At 51.1% G+C, this 22384-nt stretch overlaps 3 protein-coding genes across 4 annotated transcripts; 2 read left to right on the top strand and 1 right to left on the bottom strand.

The window, feature by feature from the left end:
- On the bottom strand, positions 1 to 693 carry CLDN25 (claudin 25). The gene has a single exon (XM_042882309.1). It carries the CDS (start codon positions 691 to 693, stop codon positions 1 to 3), a length of 693 nt encoding a protein of 230 aa, XP_042738243.1.
- Positions 694 to 4135: 3442 nt separating this feature from the next.
- Positions 4136 to 7563, top strand: LOC122186020 (G protein-activated inward rectifier potassium channel 4-like). Of its 2 annotated transcripts, XM_042882307.1 has the most exons (4): positions 4136 to 4207; positions 5538 to 5761; positions 5850 to 7062; positions 7255 to 7563. In XM_042882307.1, the coding sequence occupies exons 2-4, from the start codon at positions 5549 to 5551 to the stop codon at positions 7500 to 7502; spliced, it is 1674 nt and encodes a 557-aa protein (XP_042738241.1). In that variant the 5' UTR covers positions 4136 to 4207; positions 5538 to 5548; the 3' UTR covers positions 7503 to 7563. The 2 variants fall into 2 exon arrangements, with proteins under 2 accessions (XP_042738241.1, XP_042738242.1); XM_042882308.1 differs by lacking the exon at positions 4136 to 4207 and having other exon boundaries at positions 5198 to 5761.
- Positions 7564 to 8151: 588 nt separating this feature from the next.
- Positions 8152 to 22342, top strand: UBE4A (ubiquitination factor E4A). Its single transcript, XM_042882554.1, has 19 exons — positions 8152 to 8373; positions 8528 to 8704; positions 9555 to 9667; positions 9970 to 10122; positions 10232 to 10391; positions 10749 to 10951; positions 11323 to 11514; positions 12418 to 12751; positions 12994 to 13120; positions 14227 to 14534; positions 15354 to 15486; positions 16310 to 16497; positions 17378 to 17478; positions 17588 to 17701; positions 19186 to 19360; positions 19496 to 19676; positions 20267 to 20414; positions 20921 to 21078; positions 21372 to 22342. Exons 1-19 carry the CDS (start codon positions 8253 to 8255, stop codon positions 21508 to 21510), a joined length of 3225 nt encoding a protein of 1074 aa, XP_042738488.1. The 5' UTR covers positions 8152 to 8252; the 3' UTR covers positions 21511 to 22342.
- Positions 22343 to 22384: the final 42 nt, after the last annotated feature.

Here is a 22384-nt window from a genome sequence, read left to right as displayed (position 1 = left end):
TCAGATTACCAGGTCGGCGTTTTTGGGGTGTGAGTGGTGGCTCCACGGTGACATCGTGGCTGGGCTGTGTGTCACTGGCCGCAGCGGGCGGGTGGCTGGAGGTGCAGCGGGCGTCCCAGTCCGGCTCAGGCAGGTGCTGTAGATAAGAAGCAGCCCACCTGCTGCGAGGAAGGACCCGGCGAACCACCCCAGGAACATCGCCTCGCCAAACTCCCACCGCGGGACGATGTCAGGAACGGCTTCGTCCCAGAACTCCAGGACTGTGGTGTAGGCGACCCAGGAGATGGGCACGAGAGTGGTGATCCCCGCCGCTCCGAACGCTGCTCCTCCAGCGAGCAGCAGCTGTTTCTTGGCATTGGGTTTTCCTTCACACGTCTTCCAGCAGTCCAAGCCCACGCTGGCAAAGAGGAGAGCCAGGAGCCCCAGCCCGTTGGAGAGGCACATCAGGACGCGGGACACGCGCAGCTCCAGCGGCAAGGCGAGGAAGGAGTCGTGGGCTTTGCACTCCGTGGCCCCCTCCTCCTGCATGATGCACACCTGCCACAGCCCCATGGTCCAGATCTCCAATTCATTCAAATCCAGGTTGAGGTTCTTCCAGAGGGGCACGAAGGTGGTGACGCAGGACGAGACCCACCCGAAAAGCGCCAGCAGCATCGCGCCCACCTGGACCCTTGCGTTGCAGCTCCACGCCATGCTCACACGGCTCCTGCGAGCTGTGTGCCGGCTCCACTGCTGGGGCTGAGATAAGCTGAGGTGAGCAGAAGGCTTTTGGCATTAACACTTCTGGAGCTGCGTATTTGTGGTGTGGATTTCCATGAACGCACCGTTTCAGTTGGCGGTCACGGTCAGAGCGCTGCTGTTTGTTCAGAGGAGTTGTGTGTGGGGAAAGTCAGGCTTATACCTCTAATTCCTGGGTGTGGCCTCGATCATTTTCATGTCCTGTTGGTTTTGCAGCGATAGAAGAAGGCACCGCTGGCTAGGCAGGAAAAACTGGGTGCAACGGAGAGCAAAGCTGCTCTGAAAGCCATCGTCGGCCTCGCGCTCTGCTCCTTCTCCCCCACTTCTCCATTGAGTGCAGCGCTTTAGCACGGCCCTGCTCCGTGTGTGTCACCAACCACCCCATCCCTGCAAACTGGGGGATGCTCTGCGCTGGCTCCTGGGAGAGGACGTGTCCATGAAACAAAGGGTTTTGTCCCCGTGTGCGGGCAGCATTGCTTCAAGGCAAATGCATCTCGCAGGCTGCAGCGGGTGCTGCCTCTCTGTGCTGTACACAGGAGGGTTAAGCAAGAAGCACACAAATCCCCTGAGCCCCAGGAACCCTGAGGAGAGAGTTGGCAAGAACAGCTGCAGGTTTGGCAGGGGAGAGAGGGGCTGTGGGCAGAGCATGTGGTGCCTGGGTTCTTCCCAGGGGGGCCTTAAATCCTCTTTCAGCCCTTAAATAAACACTGTGAGAGGTGCTGCCAGCTGTCCCTGAGGCTCCCATGGAGGAGCAGCAGCCCAGAGACTGCTCTGTGTGCTGGGTCCCTGCTCCAGGAGGCAGAGATCCTGGAAAGTTTCCGTGTTGCAATGGGGCTGGACTTTATACCCTCCTCTTCATCCTCAAAAGTGCTTTGCAAACATTTGCGCTTGGAGCAGCCGCTCCCGGGGGTTATCCAGGGGAGATGGGATGGAGGCAGAGCTGGGATGTCACTTGGGGAACAGCGTTGCTGCAAGAATATATGCTGCTGTAAAAAAGATAGGGGAAAAAGGAGAGGAGGAAAGCTGTAACCTTCTGATGACACTCACTTCCCATCTGTTCCTGCCCAGCCACGTGCATGAACCCCAGGTCCAGCTTTTTAGATTCATCTTCATGGGGGGATTAGCAACTAATCTCTCGCTCATCTGCTTGCTTTGTTACCAAGAAGGATATGAGGGGGCAAGGCTGGGAAATTGCTGCTGCTTCCTTAGCACAGTGGTGGTCACAAGGAGGACCGCCGTGTCCCCAGCACCACTTCATTGCCGCTTTCCTGGCACGCAATGATTGGAGGCCTTTAAAAAAGGTGTGAGGACAGCAGCACCTATTTGCCCTAGGGATGGGGAGCCTGATCCCTTGGGTACACATCCTGCTGCCATCTCTCAGCGCCGGCTGAGGGCTGCTCTGCTGCATCCTCCCATCAGAGCCCTACAGCTGGGCACGGTCGCCGCTTTCTGCCCTTTGTGGGAAACTCGGATGTCTGGGAACTGCCTGCCCTGAGCACGGTCCCGTGGTCCCACCGGTTCCAGGCTGCCCCCAGGCACTGTCTGTGGCCGCTGTTTGCACTGCTGCAGTCCTGCTGGGGACAGCTGTGTCACCTGCAAGAGAAGCAGGTTGAGCCGAGCGCTGCAGTCACGAGTGCAGCTGGTGGAGTTGCGTCGTGCCGTGTCGGTCACTCCACGTCAGGCTGGACCTGAGCACTATTTATAATCTTGGTGTTGCCTTTTGCTATCTTTAACCCTCATGCTGTAGGGATCCGGCTTTAAATATAGCACAGAGCGCGGCCCTGAGATGTGCTGACTGGGTTCTGTAGGACAAGGTGCACTGGGCACTGAGTTAATGGCTCACACACACGGAGGAAACCACACAGATGTAGAGAATGGCCTGAAGCCTTTCCTGATGACCCCATCCCCAAAACTAGGGGGAATGGTGTGGGTGAGGGCTGGGATCCTCCAGCAGGGAATGCCCTCGCCAAGCCTCCGCAGCACATCTGCCCCCAGCCCTTCCAATTAAATCATCTTGAGGTAATGCTGCCCGTCATTGAGGGGGATTAGCGAGTGACCTTCTTCTCCTGGAGCAGGATTGGAGGACGTGCCAAGCTCGCCTTCCTTCTCCTAAGCTCTGTGGCACGGCCAGGAAGGGATTTCCCCCCCAGAACTGATGGGAAGATGCCCAGGGGCAGACAGGTCGGTGCCCAGGAGCAGCTGTAGAGGCAGGCAGAGGCCGAGGGGCTGTGTCTGGAGATGCGGTAGGTACTGCGAGCGGGGGGGCTCATAGCCAGGGGAAGATGGGCAGGGATGGGGCAGGGGCACAGTGGTGGGGGCATCCATGAGGCCAACTGCTCTGTGCTGGCTGCTGGGCATCACCAAGTGTTTGGGAGCCGCGCTGTGGGATGGGGCAGCAGCCATGGGACCATGAGACACATCCCTGCAGGAGCAGGACAGCAGCAGTGCAAGGTGGGGGGGCTCAGTGACAGACAGAGCGGTGCTGCAGTACTGCTCTCATCCTCATTCTGAAGGTGAGAGCTCCATGCACGGGCATCTCTACTAGTGCAGTGTTTGTAGGACACTGGACACTGGGTGCAGGCATCCAGAATTCACACCCATGAGTCTCACACAGTGTTACAGTTTGGGAAAACTCTAAATATAAGCAATTGGCAGGAGCTGTTGCTGTAGCATATCAAGGGAAATCATGGCATCGTTTAAGCTGGAAGGAACCTCGAAACGCTTTCTAGTCTAACTCCAAATTATCTTAAAATTCAGGGATTCAGAATTTTCAGAACTTCCTGACTTTACAAAGAGTCTCACTGCTGATCTGCTGCTGCTCTGCCTACAGGAGCTGAGTCCTCCAAACCTGTGCGCTCTCCCGCAGCTCTTGCACTTGCTGCTGCTTCCCCAGCCCCGCACCGGGGTGTACAGATGTCGGCTCTGTGCTGCCAGAGGAAAGGAATAATTACAGCAGATAATTATTTCTGAGATAACACGCTTCCCCCAGGGCTCATTAGCCCAATCCTCACAGCCTGGCCCAGGCAGTGCAGACACAGCACAGTGCTCAGCGCTGTGCTGAGCAGTGATTGCTTTCCACCTTCCCTCTCCTTTATTCATTTTTGCTGCAGGTTGCAGCTGGGATGGGTTGTTTGTGTGGGTTTTTTTTTTGCAGGATGCTCCCATGCAGAGGCTTGGGGCTGCCCGGAGCGTGTGTGCTCCCCTGCAGCAGGGTCACTCCGTGGCAGAGTTTGTCTGTTTGTAACTTCTCTATCCAGCTGCCCCAAGAGCCGAGCCTGTGGGCCCCAGCGCTGCTCGACAGACGGACGGAGCGCCCGCGCCAGGACCGAGTGGCCGGGGCAGAGTATGCTGGATGAGGCAGCGGGGCCCCTCGCCTTGTCCCTGGGGGGACCAGCGCCTGGAGCCGTGCTGGGGCCGGTCCTGCTGTGAGGCTGCAGCCCGCTGACGGGGAGGGGGCTCAGCCAGCCAGGTACCCCCACACCGTGTGCCCCACGGGGCTGGATCCTGTGCCTGGCAGGGCTTCCCCATTCCGAGTTATGTTTCTGGGTGGTGTTAAAGCTGTTTTCCAGGGAACAAGCTGCAGGTAGTGACCGTTGGAGGCTGTGCCTGCTTCATGCAGTTTGAGGGCTGCACAAGTGGGCTGAAAGGGAGGAAGCCATCCCCAGGTGGTGCAATGCAATTAGGCACGTAATTGGCTTAGCCATCTGGTGCTTCCTGCCCAGCTCAGCTCCATCACCTGACTGAGATACGGCAGGATAGGGTGGCCCTCAGCACCCGCCCCAGAGAGTTTGGGTGCTTTGGGTACCAGCTGCAATGGATGCACAGTGGGAGGGGCCACGCTGCTGGCCCTGGGATGGCTGCAGGGTCGGCATTCCCCCTGCTCTGTGTCACAGCCCCATGCCCACAGCAGCACTGTGCCGAAGCTGCTGCAGAAATGCAACTAACGGGATTATGGTTTAGGTGGGACTCAGATTAATAACCCACTTCCTCCAAGAGATCCCCAGGGCCCTCGCAGTTGGGATTCTCCCCCAGGTCTGCCTGCTGCACGTTGCCTCTCCTTGCAGTGCTCCTGAACTCAGCACATCCTGTCCCAGTGCATGCATGGGGGTGGCACTGTGCTACACTCCTAGCAGCCGCTGCAGCTGCACTGAGGGCTGCAGAGATGCTCCCCAGCCCATGACACCCCAGTGCAGGTGCACCATGTGCGGGTTGCAGCTGGGATGGGCTCCAGCCTGTCTCTGGCTCTGCTCAGGCTGCTGTTTGCATTTTGAAGTAGCTCTTTGGGTCACATTCAACTTCCCTTTCAATGAAAACCTGTATTAAAATAAACACCAACTCTTCAAGTGCGTGGGAGATGATGGCCAGACAATGTGCTGGGGCTGTCTTGACATTAGCAGTACAGGTGAAGGCTTTGGGTCCGTTTCTCACCCACGGAATACTTTCCAAAGCCCTCAGGTGCAAAGGGGGCTTCTGTTAGTGACAGTTTTGCATCATCCCGAGGAGCCCCAGGGCTGTGGGATTTTCGCAGTGCTCTCACTGTGACCGCATCCCAGTGCAGGGAAGGGGCACGGAGCAAGCACGGCTGAGGCACCCCAGTGGGGAGCACTGCTTCCCTCCGTGCTTGCTCACAGCCCCACGACACTGCGGGTGCCCAGCCTTTCCCTCACATGAACATCCTTCATCTGCCACAGCCCCAAGGAGCTGTGAGCAGGACCAGGCAATACCCCCCCCAGCATCCCAACCCTGCACTGCCCACACACCCCACAGCTCCACCTGACAACCCCGCTCTGTTCCCACAGCACCCTGCGCTATGGCCGCGGTGCTTCCAGCCAGCAGCAGCATGGAGCCTCAGCACAGCCTCTGCACCCACAACAGCGTGGGCAGCACCTGGCTTCCACGCGAGGAGCCCTGGGGCCGCAGGAACTCCATCCCACCCGCGCAGGCGCCCACCGCCAGGCACATGCTGGCCTACCTGCCACGGCCACCCACCGACACCAGCCGCTATGGCACCTTCCCCCAGAAGGTAGGGCCACACGGCCTCGCCGTGCTGCGTGACGGCGCGGAGCACAAGGAGGGTGGTTTAATGCTGACTGGAGCCTTTCCCTTTACAGCCCGAAGTCCCAGCTGCCTCCGTGCTTCTCGCAGATGCTGCTGCTGGGAGAAGTGCCCTGGTTCCAAACGACCTCTTTTCACCTTGTGGCACCGATGTTCCTAGCGACCCAGCTCCCACGCAGAGCTGTGTAGACTCGGAAGCCATGGGATCCACCAGGCGCTGGCCCAGTGTCTCCATCTCCACCAGCGACGTGCCCAAGCACCACCGGGCCTCACGCCAAGACCACCCGCCCGTGCTGCGTGACGGCGCCTCTCGCTGGTACCCGCGGCACAACCGCAGCGTGCCCAGCATCCTCAGCCCCACACAGAGCAGGACGCCCAACCGCAGCATCGTCTCCATCCCTGCCTCTGAGAGGCTGCAGAGCCGGCGTTGCAAGCTGATAGAGGACGAGCGGCCGCTGGGTCTGGCCGGCAAGCAGCAGCGCCAGCGCTACGTCACCAAAGTGGGCAAGTGCCAAGTGAACCTGGGCAACATCCAGGAGAAGAAGAGGTTTCTCTCGGACATTTTCACCACTATTGTGGACCTCAAGTATCGCTGGTTTCTCTTTGTTTTCATGATGTGCTATATTGTCACCTGGCTTGTCTTCGGCACCATCTATTTCTTTGACGCGTGGATAAGGGATGACGTCAACCACATCGGGGACCCAGAGTGGAAGGCGTGCATTGAGAACGTGGACAATTTCATATCTGCCTTACTCTTCTCTGTGGAAAGTCAGAGGACCATTGGCTACGGCTCCAGGATCGTGACAGCCAACTGCGCTGAGGGCGTCATCCTGCTGATGGCGCAGTCCATCATCGGGTCCATGATTGATGCCCTTATGGTGGGGTGCATGTTTGTCAAGATCTCCAGGCCCAAGAAGCGTGCCCAGACCTTAATCTTCAGCAAAAATTGTGTCATATCCCACAGGGACGAGAAGCTCTGTCTGATGTTCCGCATCGGGGACCTCCGGGAGAGCCACATGGTGGATGCAAAAATAAGAGCCAAGCTGATCAAATCCCGACAGACCAAAGAAGGGGAGTTCATCCCCTTGGAGCAGTCGGAGCTGAACTTAGGCTACGATACAGGGGAGGACAGGTTGTTCCTGGTGGAGCCCCAGATCATCTGCCACGTCATCAACCAGCACAGCCCCTTCTGGGACCTGTCAGCAGAGTCACTGAAGAGGGAGCAGTTTGAGATCATCATCATCCTCGAGGGCATTGTGGAAGCTACGGGTGAGTGAGGAGGGGTCGGGGTGGCTCCGTCGCAGCCCTGTGGGGGGCCAGGCCCGGTGCTGCTGAAGCCATGCTGTGGGCAGGGGTCAGGCAGAGTCGGGCGCGAGGGACAGGGAGCGGGGTCTGCGGGTGGCCACCTGTGTTAGCATGGTGCAAAGCCCACCACCACCTCTCGCCATGTCCCCACCGCAGGGATGACGTGCCAGGCCCGCACCTCCTACACCGAGGATGAGATCCTGTGGGGGTACCGCTTCGAACCCTGCATGTCCCTGGAGAAAGGCGCCTTCCACGTGGACTACAGCCGCTTCGAGCTGACCTTCGAGGTGCAGACCCCAGCAGTGAGCGCCAGGGAGATGCAGGAGATGGCAGAGCTGGAGCGCCAGGACCGCTCCACACCCAGCCTGTGCTGGGAGCTGCTGCCGCAGCCCTGTGAGTCCTGAGCGGGCGGACATCGAGGCTCAGTGTGACTGCAGAGCTTTGGTTTTGTGTCACGGGGCAAAGAACCCCTCAGCAGAACATTAAAACCTGTTCATGACAATAGTGATGTCAGTGTCTGGTGGTGGCTTGAACCGCACGGGGCTGTGCCTGGTACTGGAACCGCACGGGGCTGGGCCAGTGGTACTGGGACAATGGCACCAGGACGAGGCCTCACGGGATGGGGCTGGGGGAAAGTTGCAATGCACACATATAGAATCATAAAGGTCGTAAAAGGTCTCTGAGATCCCCGAGTCCAACCGCAGCCCATCCCCACTGTGCCACCAAACCACAGCTCCAAGCACTGCATCCCCACGATTCTGGAACATCCCAAAGGACAGTGACGCCGATGCAAGACATCCATAAATCAATATCAGGTCTGACGGTTTGTGCATAAATGTGCGAATTCCAAACATTAGCTAATTCATTAGCTAATTAATGCATGCGGGTTGCACCGACGCGTGTTTTTGTTTACACGCCGAAGCCCTCCTACACGCCAGGGGGCGCTAAAGCACCGCGCGACTCTTTAATCCCTCCCGCCCAACTTCCGGCTCTCGATGATGACGTCAGTAGAGTGCGCCGCGGTGACGCCCGCTGTCTGGCTGAGCAGGAGGTGAGCGCGGGGGCCCGGGCCTGGCCGGTGCGGTTCCGTTCGGTTCGTCGCCGTCACAGCAGGTCGGCCCGGCCCGGCCCGCATGGCGCGGCGCTGAGTGGAGATGACCGATCAGGAGAACAACAACAGCATCTCCGGCAACCCCTTCGCCGCGCTCTTCAGCTCCCTCGCCGACGCCAAGCAGTTCGCCGCCGGTCAGAAGCAGCAGCTGCGGCAGCTGGCAGGTCAGGGCCGGGCCGCGGGGCTGGACGAGGCCGTCTGCTGCTGGGCAGAGGCGGGGAAGCGGGCGGGGGGCTGCCGGCTGGTGCCGTGTGTTCCTGCGAAGCCTTTCCCCGGCTCAGAGCGCTGAGGAAGAAGCTCAGGAGCTTTATTTTGCAGGAGAGGAAACTTCAGCCAGCCAGGATGACTCTGACAACAGCGTGTCCGAGAGCCTCGATGACTGTGATTACTCTGTGGCCGAGATCAGCCGCTCCTTCCGCTCCCAGAGGGAGCTGTGCGAGCAGCTCAACATCAATCACATGATCCAAAGGATTTTTCTCATCACTCTGGACAACAGTGAGTGCTCGTGCTGTCCCGCGGTTGTTGATGTGGCTTGCCTTGTGAAGGCTTGCTTTGGGCCTCAGGGGGATGGGATGCTGGTGTTCTCTGGGTGAACAGTAGGAGGCATGGCTCCTCCTCAGACGGCAAGCTCTGCTCTGGTTCTTGTGCTGGTGTAAACAGGCTGGGAGGAATGCGAGGTGGAAAAGGTCTGTGTCCTCAAAGCATGCAGCTGGTTCCTATCTGATGTTCCCAGAACCTTGAACAGAGCTTATGTGTTTGCTTTTCACCTGTGAGGGTTAGAGAAAACAATGTTGTGCAACTGCTGTGAAAGACTGTTTCTGCCTCTATCATTGAAAACAATCCTGGGAGTTAACAGCTCTGAGTGTCGTCCTCTGCATGCAGCAAATGGAAGCATCACTTAGCATGTCTCAGAACTGGCACCAGTGTGGCACCTCTGGCACCAGTGTGCTGAGGAGCTCGTGCTGCTCCTGCTAAGTGGGGCCACATGGGACAAGGGTGTGAACAGAGAAACTCCCCGAGAGCTTGGGGTCTTGTGAGGAACCACGTAGTACCCCGAAACCATCTTATACAAGTGATATCAGTGTAAGAGTGCAGCTTCTAATGGTGTGGGTTCTGTGCTTGCAGAAAAATGCTTTGCTGGATTCCCTAATGAAATGTGTTTTAAACAGGAGCTTGTCAGATCTGTGTGAAATTGAACAGGGATGCTGGGAGGTGGGCAGTGCTTCCCTGCAGCAGCCAGTAGCAGACAACTGCCTTTGCCACAGGCAGGATCCTGCTTGCAGATTTCACTTCCTGCAGCTATGTTCTATCAACCAGGACAGCAGATTATTTACGTTCTCATCAGGTGACCCCAGCATGAAGAGTGGAAATGGGATTCCAGCTCGTTGTGTGTATTTGGAAGAAATGGCTGCAGATCTGGATGACCAAGACTGGCTTGACATGGAAAACATCGAACAGGTATAACAACTGCATGCCTCGTATCTCATGCAGAGCAATGGCTGTCCAGATAGAGATTGCATCAGTGCTACAAGAGATTTGCTGGTTGTAACTGGCCAAACTCTTAAAATCCTAGCTCACTTGGGAAATTTAGTATCTTCTATTTGAGATAGGTTGTCCTGTAGCAACGGTGACAGATGAGGAGAACTTTGCAAGTGCCAAGCCTGTTTTTAAAAGATAATGGATTTTTCTGTTTGGTTTGTTTGTAATTTTTCTCCTTGCTGAAGCTGTTTCACTTTCAAGCTGTTTTTACTTGTATCTAGGCGCTGTTTACCCGCCTGCTGCTGCAGGAGCCTGGGAACAACCTGATTTACATGACCTCTGCTGGCACACAGAATCTCTCTGCAGATCGAGATGCAGGGGAGAAACAAATTCTACGCTACCTCTATGCCTGTTTCCAGAGGGCAAGAGAAGAGGTGGGTAGGAGTTTCTAAGAAGGAAGGTAGTGCTGATGTCTAAAAGCTGATGTTCTCATGGCAAGAGGCAGATATGCAGCCTCAGATGTGTTTTATTCTTTCTGTGCAGATAACCAAGGTTCCAGAGAACTTGCTGCCCTTTGCTGTGCGCTGCCGAAATCTGACTGTGTCAAATGCTCACACTGTTCTTCTCACCCCAGAGATTTATGTTAACCAAAATGTGTATGAGCAGCTGGTGGACCTGATGCTGGAAGCATTGAGAGGAGCACGTAAGTTTGGGTGAACTTAATGTATGTCTTAGCGAGGTTACTGTTAGTGGTTGTTCTGTTCTGTTTGAGCTGTGTTTCTCTGCAAGTGTGTTCGGCCCTGTGAAAGTTTAAATTTTGCAGTCAGAATGACAGTGAGATCTCCTGACTGCACTGAGGAGGCTCTAAAAGGCACTCTGAATTCTTGTATCTCACTGGTAAAAGCAGCAAGAGCAGCACTGTGGCTCAGATAAAGCTTTGACTCCCTTTGTCATGAGAAGGAAGACTAAGAGGAGGGCTGTGTTCAGGTTGCAGTGCGTGCATGCTCTACGATCTGGCTGCACTGAACATTGCCAGTAATTGTCTTGTGTCCCTTGCTAGATTTTGAAGACATGACTGAGTTTCTGGAGGAGGTCATTGAAGCCTTAACGATGGATGAGGAAGTGCGGACGTTTGGGGAAGTCATGGTGCCGGTGTTTGATATTTTATTGAGCAGGATCAAGGACTTGGACCTCTGTCAGATCCTGCTGTACACTTACCTGGACGTGATCCTCTACTTCACAAAGCAGAAAGACGTAGCAAAGGTACGTGCTCTTCAGTTATTGAGGACTGTTAACTTGTTTAATTGCTATGGGCAAACCCAGCTGGTTGGAGTAGTATCATCTCAGTGGTGTTCAGTGAATGCTTCTGTAGTGTCACTCAAAAAGAGGTAGAAGAAGTGGAAAAAGAGGTTGCACATGGCAGCAGGAAAGCAGACAGTGATCCTAGAAGCAGGTACCTCCAGTGTACCTGTAATTTTCTGTTCATGGCTGATTTTTGTTTCTTTTAATGATGTTTTTTTTTTTTTTCTGTGACACATCTTGTGCTCTTCTGATTTACAGCAATTCATCTTTACAGTGCAGCTTTGGTGACTGCATTTCAGTTAGGCTGCTGCACGTTCAACTGTTTTCCCTAGGTTTTTGCAGGGTATATTCAGCCCAAGGATCCTAGCAATGGACAGATGTACCAGAAGACTTTGTTAGGTGTCATTTTAAATATCTCCTGCTTGCTAAAGACTCCTGGTGTGGTAGAGAATCATGGGTATTTCTTGAATCCATCCCGATCCAGTCCACAAGAGATCAAGGTGCAGGAATCCAACATTCATCAGGTGAGACTGAATTGTAACGATGCTGCTTCCCAGTGGGTTTTATGGGTCTCTGCTTCTGGGTTCAAGTGAGAAGACTGGAATGTGGGGTTGTGTTTTTTGCTGGCTCTTAGCCTGGCTTGTGGCTAAGAAAGTTGCAGAACCACTTTAGCCTGTGGATTCTCCATCTGTAGGACATGGATGGGTATCACTGCTTAGCCAGGTCGTATCCCAAGTCTTCATACTGACCTCATGTTTCTGCTGCTTGAGAAGTCATTGCTTATGCAGTTGCTCCCTGAGCTTTGGGAAAATGATAGGGTCCCATAATGTACCAAAATGTAGGGCACCATAACTTAAGATGGTGTATGGAGATAATCTACCTTTGCTGTATTTACTGTGACAGTGTTTTTTCAGTACCTTTGCTCAACTAAAACATTGGCTCACGAGCAGACAGAACGACGAGCAGCGCTTTTCCTCTGTGAAATTAAAGAGCCTCCCTCCTGAGACCAGCAGTGCTAGTAGGGTCTGAGGTTGCTTCAGAAGAGAGAAGCATCACACAGTAGGACACAAGTGGGGAAGCACACTCAGGTGCAGGTGTTTTTCACAAAGAATGAGATTTCCAGCCGTGTGTTCGTTCAGGGTTGTTTCTGCCAAAAATGTGTGAAGGATTTTGCTTGTATTTCCCACAGAAACAACTTGCATTTCAGTGTGTTGTTAATTATTCCGGCCTCAGGTTCTGAGCTATTGGTAATGCGTGTCTGAGTGGTGATGAACACAGGTGTCACAGTGATAATTTACTTTGAAAATCCTTCCTTTTGAGGGTGGGCTGTGGTCTGGACATGGGGCAGCTCTGGAAGCACTGGTGAGGTAGTCAAAAGAAGCCTTCAGATCATGACTCCTTCAACCATTCTCTGTTTCCTGTTACAGTTTATGGCCCAGTTCCATGAGAAGATCTACCAGATGCTCAAGAACCTGTTGCAGTTGTCTCCAGAAACGAAGCACAGGATTCTCTCCTGGCTCGGAAACTGTCTGCACGCTAACTCAGGCCGTACCAAAATTTGGGCTAATCAGATGCCAGAGATCTTCTTCCAGATGTATGCCTCAGATGCCTTCTTCCTGAATTTGGGAGCTGCCCTCCTGAAGCTGTGTCAGCCCTTCTGCAAACCAAAATCTCCTAGGCTGCTAACCTTTAACCCCACTTACTGTGCCCTGAAGGAGCTGAATGAAGAGGAGCGGAGGAGTAAGAATGTACATATGAAAGGTATGTCCAAAACTGTGGGAGCAAGTGAAGTAAAAAGGGATCTTCTCAGCTCTTAACCTCTCCTGTGCACTCTTGCTGTATGTTGGTTAACGTTGAGTTAAGTGAGAGACTGCAGAGGAAAAAGGGAAGGGATGAATTCAAATAAAACACTGTCCAGTGTCACTTGCAGTCATTTCATATTATCAGGAGGAGCTCTCTTGACCCTTTAACAAAGCTTAATGCAAAGATGCTTTTAATTCTAGGTTTGGAAAAAGAAACGTGTTTGATACCTGCTGTGACTGAACAAGAGCCAGAGTTTGCAAACAGCTACAATCTGGTGACAGAAAACCTGGTTCTGACACAGTATACCCTTCACTTAGGGTTTCACAGGTAATAATCCTAGACCTGTGTGTGTTCTTAGGGAGCTGGACTCAGAGAAAGTGCTAGAGGTGCTGCTGAGGCACTTAGAGAGAGGTTTTATGTCTTTAGGCTTGAATAATTAATATTCAGAAATAATGTGAAAGCTCAAGCTTTAGGCAAAAGATTGTTCCCATTGCTGTTCTACATCTGCACATGATTGCACAGATTTTTAGTAAATATTCAGAGTTCAGGGTATACCAGTTGAGTTGCCAAATGCATTTTGACTGACAACCTGAGTATCTGACTAATTTAGTAAAGAATTTTTGCTTGCCTTGTGTTCAGTCAGAGCTAACAGCCTGACAGAATCCACGTGACTTACAGTATTTTAACAGCCAGGTGCTGGATTGCCAGGGCTCACTCAGTTCTGTCACCTTCTCTGGGACAGCAGGCCTCTGTCCTTCTGTTTATGTACTGGGGAGCATCTCAGTGGCAGAGTGTGAGGTGCCTGAACTGCTGCACTAAATTGATTTTATCCAAAGCAGCACTGCAAGGTAACTGGCCGTTTCCAGGAAACAGTTTTCTGGACACCAGAATGCACTATTTTTATAGCTTTCTTCTCTGAAGTGTTGCCTGGATACTATGAGGTCACCACTGATTCAGGCATGGTCCCCTTCTGGTTTATTATCTAAATATAGAAATAGATGAAAAAGTTATGCAAGGGGCTCGTTGCTGGGAAACTGAAAATGTCACTTCCCAGGCTTACCACAGCCTGACCTTGGTAACCCAACAAGGTTTGCAGCTGCGTGGGTTTGTTGTCTGCACCACTGCAGAGTGCTTCGTAGGAGCTGCTGCTTTACCAGGCTGCTCAGCAGACCTCTTTGGTATTTCAGGAGGATTTCTTGTCCTCTCAAGTCCTGGCTTGCCTTTCTTTATACATTTCTTGTTGCTGACCCTTGAAACTGATTGTTTGCAAGCAAATAGCTTAAACAGAAAAGATGCTTTCCTGCTGCAAGAATGTCTCTAGCAAACAAGCTAAGTTCTAGCTAGCAAGCACGGTGTCCTCTGTACTGCTTGGGCAGGCTGTACTGAACTTACTTGCATCTTGTCTGAGCTCTTGCCTTGTTTTCCCCAACCAGGTTGCACGACCAGATGGTAAAGATAAACCAAAGCCTTCACCGCCTGCAGGTAGCGTGGCGAGAAGCTCAGCAGAGTTCCAGCCCTGCTGCTGACAGCCTCAGGGAGCAGTTTGAACGCCTGATGACCATCTATCTCTCCACGAAGACAGCGATGACGGAGCCACAGATGCTGCAGAACTGCCTGAATCTGCAGGTGTCCATGGCAGTTCTCCTGGTGCAGCTGGCCATAGGAAACCAAGGGACTGAGCCTGTAGAGCTGACGTTTCCGTTGCCAGGGGTGGAAAACAGTGCGTTGGCCTATGTACCAGGTGAAGCCACTTCTCCTGCTGGTTTGTGCTGCTGCATGTGAATCTGAATCTCAAGCAGCTTAAGAAATGCTCCATTCAGAGTGTTTATGCATACGTGGCCTTATTCTTTATGATCCCTTAAGCACCAGGGTTTCCCCTTAGTTTTTAGCTTTGTGAAGGGCGAGTTGTAGAACGTGTGAGAGAGTGTAGTGTGAGTCAGCTGCAACTTCAACAGTAACAACACCCAGAGCACAGCATCCAAAACAGGCAGAGATCTCTCAGTTAATCCAGCAAGCTGGTCCTGATGATGCCTAGATGAATGCTGGAAGCTCTGTCCAGGGAAGTGCTTTGCTTTCTGGGGGAGAGGATGCAGTGCTACTGCTGGTAGCATTTTTCTTTGCACAGAATATTCTCTTTGAAGGGGGTTATTAACTCTCCTAACATTTGCAGCTCTTTCAGGGAACACTTCAGATTTTGATTGCTGCTGACCTTTTAATGATCCTGTGCATTGCCATGTTGCTAAGTTTGGCCAAATCCTGCATTGATTTACTGTTCTCCCTGTGCACTAAATTCTGTTGTGTTGAGACTGTCTTCCTTGAGCTTCTGCTGCGTAGCAGTGCATGATATCAGTGGTGAGCTGCTGGAGCCCTGTAGAGTGACTTTTGAGATGAGTGATGTGAATCCTGTGTGTTAGGTTTCTTCAGGCTATCTATTCTTCATGATTTTGGTATTCTAATAAAACTCTCCCTTTGTTCTGAAACCTTAATTGGAATTAGAGAGGTAAGCTGAGTGCCACTGTGTGAGCTGCCTGATGAACTAACATGCAATCTCTCCTCACAGAATTCTTTGCAGATAATTTGGGTGACTTCTTCATTTTCCTGCGGCGTTTTGCTGATGACATCTTGGAGACTTCTGCTGATTCTCTGGAGCACATCCTTCACTTCGTTACTGTTTTCATGGGTGATGTGGAGAGGTACGTACAGAGCCAGGTCTAAAGCCTTTGTGCTTACTGCAAAGCACCTGGATAGAAACAGAAAGGTGGGAATTGTCAGAGGTGCCTTGGGGCTTGGCTCATACATCTGTAGGTTGCTTGATCTCTTTGAAAAACTCAAATTCTGCTCACAGAAGGCACTAAAAGCTGCCTGAAGAACTTGTGCTTCACATGAAGCAAACAGAATATTCAGTGCCTAAATACTTGTTTAGTCATCCTGTGCGGGAGCAGAGTCACCCAGAAACGAGGTGCCAGTGAACACTGAGCAAGGGAGGTTTGGCTGTTGCTGTAACAGTAACTGCTGCTCGTCTCTAGATGTTGTTGAGAGAGTTTTTCCAGCACTCTCAGTACTTCTTATTACCCGAAGAAGTTACTTCTGTGCTTGCTGGCACCCTCATCTACACAGAGGGCATATGGCAGCAGGAGCACTATGAGTATCCATCAGCTGGAAATCACTACCTAATCAAAATGTACTTGAATTACTTATTCTGCTGCTTCCCTTGGTGCTGTACACACAGAAACGAGCAAGTGTGGTGCTGAGTAGAATTTAGATGCTAGTTGTGGTCATCTGGCTGTATTTAACAAAAACTAGTGTTGAAAGGATGTTGAGTGGGAGTTGAGTGGGAGAATCAGGTGTTGTTCCCAGCAGAATCTGTCTGTCTTTTAACATGGACGCTTTGCTTTATGCTCCTATATGACATAAGAAGCTGCTCTGTTAGAGATGCTTTGCTAGTTGCTACAGGAACATACTGAAATTGATCTTTTTTAAGTATCCCTTTGAATTCTACTGTTTTTTTGCTTACAGAATGAAAAATCCTCATCTGCGAGCCAAGCTGGCAGAAGTGCTGGAAGCTGTGATGCCTCATTTAGATCAGGCCCAGAATCCCCTTGTCTCCAGTGTGTTTCATCGTAAAAGAGTGTTCTGCTCTTACCAGTATGCTGCCCATCTTGCTGAGGCACTTATCAAAGTCTTTGTGGATATTGAGTTTACTGGTAAGCATGGAAGGTGAAGAGGTGTCTTCCTTAAAATTTGTTCAGGTTTTGAAGTGCTTTGATGTAGAAGAAGGAATCTCTTTGTGCTTTGTTAAACTGCTCAATTGTATTGCAGCAAAGCACCTGTCTTTCCAGAGTTCTGACTTGCACAAAACCACACGGCTAGGAAGTATAACTGTCAAAGGGCAGCTGTTTGTTGGTGCAGCAGTGCTTGTAATTTGCCATTTCCTTCTACTGTGGAATCGGTTGTGTTGTTTGGAAGTCAGTGACAGGTCTCTGACTTCTCCAGGAGCTGTTTTTTATAATCCCCTGAGAGCAATAGGAAACACATGCTGTTAGAGGAAACACATATGTGTAGCTGAGGCGGTCATTTTCCTTCCCAGGGGGTTCTGTTGGACTCTGCTGGTTTCCTGCAGCCCTACATACGATTGGCACTTCCTGCACTTTGAAATTGGAGAATTACTCACGAGCTGGAAGTGCTGCCCTTCTCACTTGCTTGTGTCTATTTCTGCTTGGGATGCTGTCAGGCACACTGACTGTCCATCGACAGCACCTTCCTCCTGTAAAAGTATCCCAGGTGATCTGAAGTAGCTGTGATCCCAGCAGCCACTCGTGCTTTTGTTCCACAGGACTCGTTGTACCCTATGGATGCTTAGCTTAGCCTGCTCACAGCAGTGGTAGCAGAACTGCTGGACCCTTTTGTTGAGGAAGTGGTGGTGAAACTGTGCTTTGGCTGCTTGCTGCATTCAGTACCCAGCTGGGTGATCAATATTCAGCTTTCTGAAGAAAAAACGCAGCCTGCTCCCACACGGTGCTGAGCAAACATTGAAAAGGGATTAAAAATCTCTGCCTGTAACGTGGTGCTCTCACTTCTGTCTAGGTGACCCACATCAGTTTGAGCAGAAGTTCAACTACCGCCGTCCGATGTATCCCATCCTGAGATACATGTGGGGCACAGATTCATACCAACAGAGCATAAAGGTGAGACAAGCATGTGAGTGAGTCTGTCTAGCTCTTTGTGGAGCTCACAGATTTGTGTCTTGCAGTTTGGACTGTGGCAGAGCATTGACAGTCGCTGTCTTGTTTGCAGGCTTTGGCTGATTATGCCTCAGAGAATCTAGAAGCAATGAATCCCCCTCTTTTCCTGCGCTTCCTTAATTTGCTCATGAACGATGCAATTTTCCTGTTGGATGAAGCCATACAGGTAGGGTTTTGTGTGTGTGCTGCAGGCATCGTGTAGAAATGGTTCTTACTCCCTTTTAGGTGGCTGATTACAGCAGTGAGCTTTTATCTCCAGACCAGTATAAATATACTTTTGCTCTTTGGGTGAATCCTTGCAGTAGACACTTGCTGGGAAACTCAGCTGAGCCAGGTTCAGGATCTTGCAAGCATCAAGTCTGGTGTAGCAAACACCATGGAAGGGATTAAGGCAGGAGTATGATGGGGTCTGGGATGGCTCTCACAGGGCACTTGATTCCATTCCCCTTCATCCTGGGAGATGGATCAGAACAAAAAGAAGCAGAAATCTTTCTTTTTTCTTCCCAGATGGAGAATGAAGTGCTAGCAGAGTCAGAAGGAAACCTGCCTGTTGTTAATCTGGATGCAGCCAGGCTTTAAATGAGTGCTGCAGTTTTTGATTATCAAATCCCCCTGGCCTTCCCTCAGGTGGTGTAGGCTAATAAGGACCTTTTGTCTCTAGGCAATTTTTCACTAGGTTTACAAGGCAAGTTTCAGCTGAATTCGTGTCCCTGATGTGTGATGATTGTCTCACCATGCCTTCCAGAGCCTCTTGGTGCTGCCAGAAAGTGCTTTTGTGGAGCTTTGACCTGTGGCAGAAGGGAGGCTGGCAGATCAGGCAGGTCACGTGGATGTTGCTCATTTGGTTTTGAACATCTGCAGACTTCATACAATTTGTCAGTATGAGCAGTTGTATGTTTTATTAAAATTATGCAGTTATGAGCCCTTTCAAGTGCTCTACCTTTTCCTTCCATAACTGGCCCCTGTCAGAGTGGAGCAGATAATATCTGAGGTCTTGCCATTAAGTTTCCTAGGGTGGTGAGAACACCAAGGCGTTGTAACACAGGTGAGCTCTTATTTCTTGCCTGTTACAGCTTTTGAAATTAACTCATGGCATTCCACTCTTGAAAATGCTTTGGTTTTTCTGCCTCCTAAGATCAGGCAGATGAGCAGTGAGGCTTGATGCTTTCAGTTAATGTTACCTAGATGTGTTAAAGTGGAATTTGCCTTAGAAAGAGATGGTAACATTGTACTGATTGACCAGAGGATTTGGAACGTGGATGTTCTCTGTGCTAAGCACTCAAAAGCTGTGCTGGATCTCTCTGACAGTTTTCTTAGTTCACTAAGGTTTCTTTTCTGCCTACAAAGGTCACAGAACGAAGGTTCTACGAGGAGCAATCCTAATGTAATCCATATTCATTACAGGCATTCTGGTTTTTAGCATCTCCCTGCTAATGCTCTCAGGCAGTGATCAGGGAGCACTCTGGGTTAGCTGTTGCTGCCTATTTGTTGCTTGTTCTCCTGAGGCTGCTGTAGGAGATGTGTTCCATGCTTCTCTATCAAACACGTGTGCCTCTTCTGTGCCCTGAAGTGACTGGTTGAAAGGAAAGCATCTCAGCCTGCTTTACTCACGCAGCTGCTCCCATCTGTTTCCCTGCTGTGTTTTTGCAGTACCTGAGTAAGATTAAAATTCAGCAGATAGAGAAGGACCGTGGTGAGTGGGACAGCCTGTCCCAGGAGGCTCGTCGGGAGAAGGAGTCCAGCCTGCAGATGTTTGGTCAGCTGGCTCGATTCCACAACATCATGTCCAACGAAACCATCGGTACTCTGGCCTTCCTGACATCAGGTAGGAGGAGCAAATCCTGCCTGCTGAGACAGAGCTGCATTGCCTGGGGATTGGGCGGGTGTGATTGGGTTTAAGGATTGTCAGAGAGGGACTGGATTACCGTGAAGCTCAGGGAACTATTGGTTTCTGTTCCAGAAATCAAGTCCCTGTTTGTGCATCCCTTCCTTGCTGAACGCATCATCTCCATGCTAAACTATTTTCTGCAACACCTGGTTGGCCCTAAAATGGGAGCTTTGAAAGTCAAGGATTTCAGCGAGTTTGACTTCAAACCACAGCAGCTAGTTTCTGACATCTGTACGATCTACCTGAACCTTGGGTATGTGACAAGGGAGTGCTGGAGGTGGGATGTCAGAAGCGCTCGTGGAGAAGAAAGGCCTTTGGGTGCTTTTAAGTATAAACAGGTTTTTGTTGTCTCTTGGACACTGATGATGTTTGCAAGGAATTGGAAATCTAATTTGGCCTAAAGTGGGACTGGCTGTGATGTGCACAGCAAAACCTGCAGTGGGATGGGAGCTGCAGCTGCAGTTAGGTGAACATCTGGGGTAGCAGAGCCCTGTGACCTCCTTTGCCACAGGGTGGGAGTGTTTTCATAGGGGCTGTGTGAACAGAAGTCCTTAGCGGGCCTTCCAGAAGCATGGTGTGCTTTTCTGTAACTGTTGTTGGATTACACAGGGCAGACAGCTGCAGTGCAGCTAGTAGGAGTGGAAGTTGAGCGTAATCACAGTTAAATTCATCCCGTCTGTGGAGAGGACCTAGGAAAAACATTTGATTACAGTCAAGCTTTTCTCTCGATACCATGTAACTCCAGTTCCTTGCTCTGGTAGCACAGCTGTTGAGGGCACTGTGTTTTGCAGCCAGAGGAATATGAATTCTTAAGCTCTTGTTTTCTTTCAAATTGTGGTCCAGGGATGAAGAAAACTTCTGTGCCACAGTACCGAAGGACGGCCGTTCCTATTCACCAACTCTCTTTGCCCAGACAGTAAGGGTTCTGAAGAAAATCAATAAGCCTGGCAACATGATAGTGGCTTTCAGTAACCTGGCTGAGAGGATCAAGGTGAGAAGTAGATAGGATAAAAGCCAGAAGGAAAGGAAACTGGTATCCTTTTCCATCTGTTCATGGCTGCACCTTTGCCATGAAGCTGCAGTTCTGGGGAGCAGTGCTTTATCTGAAGTGTATGTTTGGACAGCTGAGAAGGCTCCTTTGTGGCACAGACCCCTATAAGTTTTAGCATTTCCTGAATGCATCTACAGATGTATGAGCACAGCATGAGAAAAGAAGTGCGTGGTGGCTTACAGTGAGGCTTGGCTATTGAAGTTTGTCAGCTTCTAGTGGCAAATGTGTTTGTGTAAATCAGGCTCCCCTACCTGTTCTACGTTTCTGTAGTTTTAACAGTGCCTCTGTTAAACAGCCACCACCCTGCCCAGCTCTGATACTTGTGTGTTCCAGTGAAGTGTTTTCTCAGTCACGGTGATGTTACAAGCAAACAGCAAACCTGTTTTTGAAGGAATTGGAACAGCACTGGGAACTCTGGGATTTTAAAAGCTGTGTTTGCCTGCCAGTCTCTTGCAGACCGTCAGCAGCAGGAGGAGGAGACATATGCAGATGCTTGTGATGAGTTCCTGGATCCTATCATGAGCACTCTGATGTCTGACCCAGTAATCCTGCCTTCATCCCGTGTCACTGTGGATCGGTCAACCATAGCCCGGCACCTGCTGAGGTATGAAATGTAGGCTTAAGTGCATCCTTGCTTATGTTAAGCTTCCTTTCTCACTGACTGCTTTTCGTGGGGCAAGGACTTGTGCTTTTCCAAGTTGAAAGCTTGGGATAGGGTGGGGTATACAGGTAATACATTTCACTTATCTAATGATATCCAGTGACACGTGGGCTCAGTGTTGGCTCAGTAAATTCACTTAACAGCAGGAAGATTGCACCAATCTTCCTGACCAGTCTTTTTGTTTTTTTCACTAGCAAATGGGCTGTCAAGGTAATCTCCTCAATGCTCTCTTTCAGTGATCAGACAGATCCTTTTAATCGGAGCCCACTCACTATGGACCAGATTAGACCAAACAGGGAGCTTAAAGAGAAGATTCAGCAGTGGCTTGCAGAAAGAAAAAAGCAGAAGGAGGAGCTGGAGGACACACTGAACTGAGAACAAAGATCTCCATACCCAGACATGCAATCATTGGCGAGATAAATGCCTTGCAGTGGTGGTGGCAGTTTCTCCAGAGCATCCATGAAACCTGCCGTGTGAATGAGGAATACATCCGGTGCATTTGCACCACATCTGGAATCTCTCCTAGTACCTTTTCTCTCTTATTCTGTCTTTCCTTTCAAGAATTATTGTTTAATACCAGGAATTTCCACTGCACTGTAGCTTCCTCACCTCTGCATCTTGGGAAGTTTCAGCCTCTTCTGATTGTCCTATTGCCCTGTCCCTATACTAACTGTTCTCTGTGTTGGCTAACAACTGCCATGTTACTTTTCCAGTGACACCAAAAATGTTCTTTGCTACCCCAGCCTCTGTTCTGTTGCTGTTGACTTCCAAGTTGTTTAAATGATGTAATCTTGTTTACTGTGAAAGTGATGCCTTTGCATCTGCAGCAGCTCTGAAGTTCAGAGGGGGACATGGACTGAAAGGGGACAGTTCTGCAACTGTGTATGTGCTGACCATGGACGGTGTTTCTTTTTCAGATGATATATGGGACTAAGGGGTGACAAAATGCAATATTTAGATACTTGTACAGTCGGTCGTGAAGGTCTAGCAGCTCATAGAGCTCCTGCGGGGAGAAATTAGTTGCAGAAAAGCTTCTGCTTTAGCCAGGAGGGATGACGAGGCTGCTCGTTCTTTTGGAGGAGCTTGTAATTAGCGGTCGGTGAATGAGAACACCTGTTGTTTCAGAGCTCTTCCGAAGCCGCGTTGCCTCCCTGCCCAAGGCTGTGTACGTTCTCCCGAGGAACGCTATAAATCCTCTTTGCCTTCACACCGTCCCTCGCCTGGTTTATCGCCGCGTTTGGGGGCACGG

This window comes from Lagopus leucura, unplaced genomic scaffold, assembly GCF_019238085.1.
Source record: "Lagopus leucura isolate 7727_CA_CO unplaced genomic scaffold, USGS_WTPT01 Super-Scaffold_100034, whole genome shotgun sequence".
In the NCBI taxonomy this organism is placed as follows: domain Eukaryota; kingdom Metazoa; phylum Chordata; class Aves; order Galliformes; family Phasianidae; genus Lagopus; species Lagopus leucura.
The sequence above is the reverse complement of the archived record's forward strand: the minus strand, read 5'-3'. Positions and strand labels throughout refer to the sequence as shown.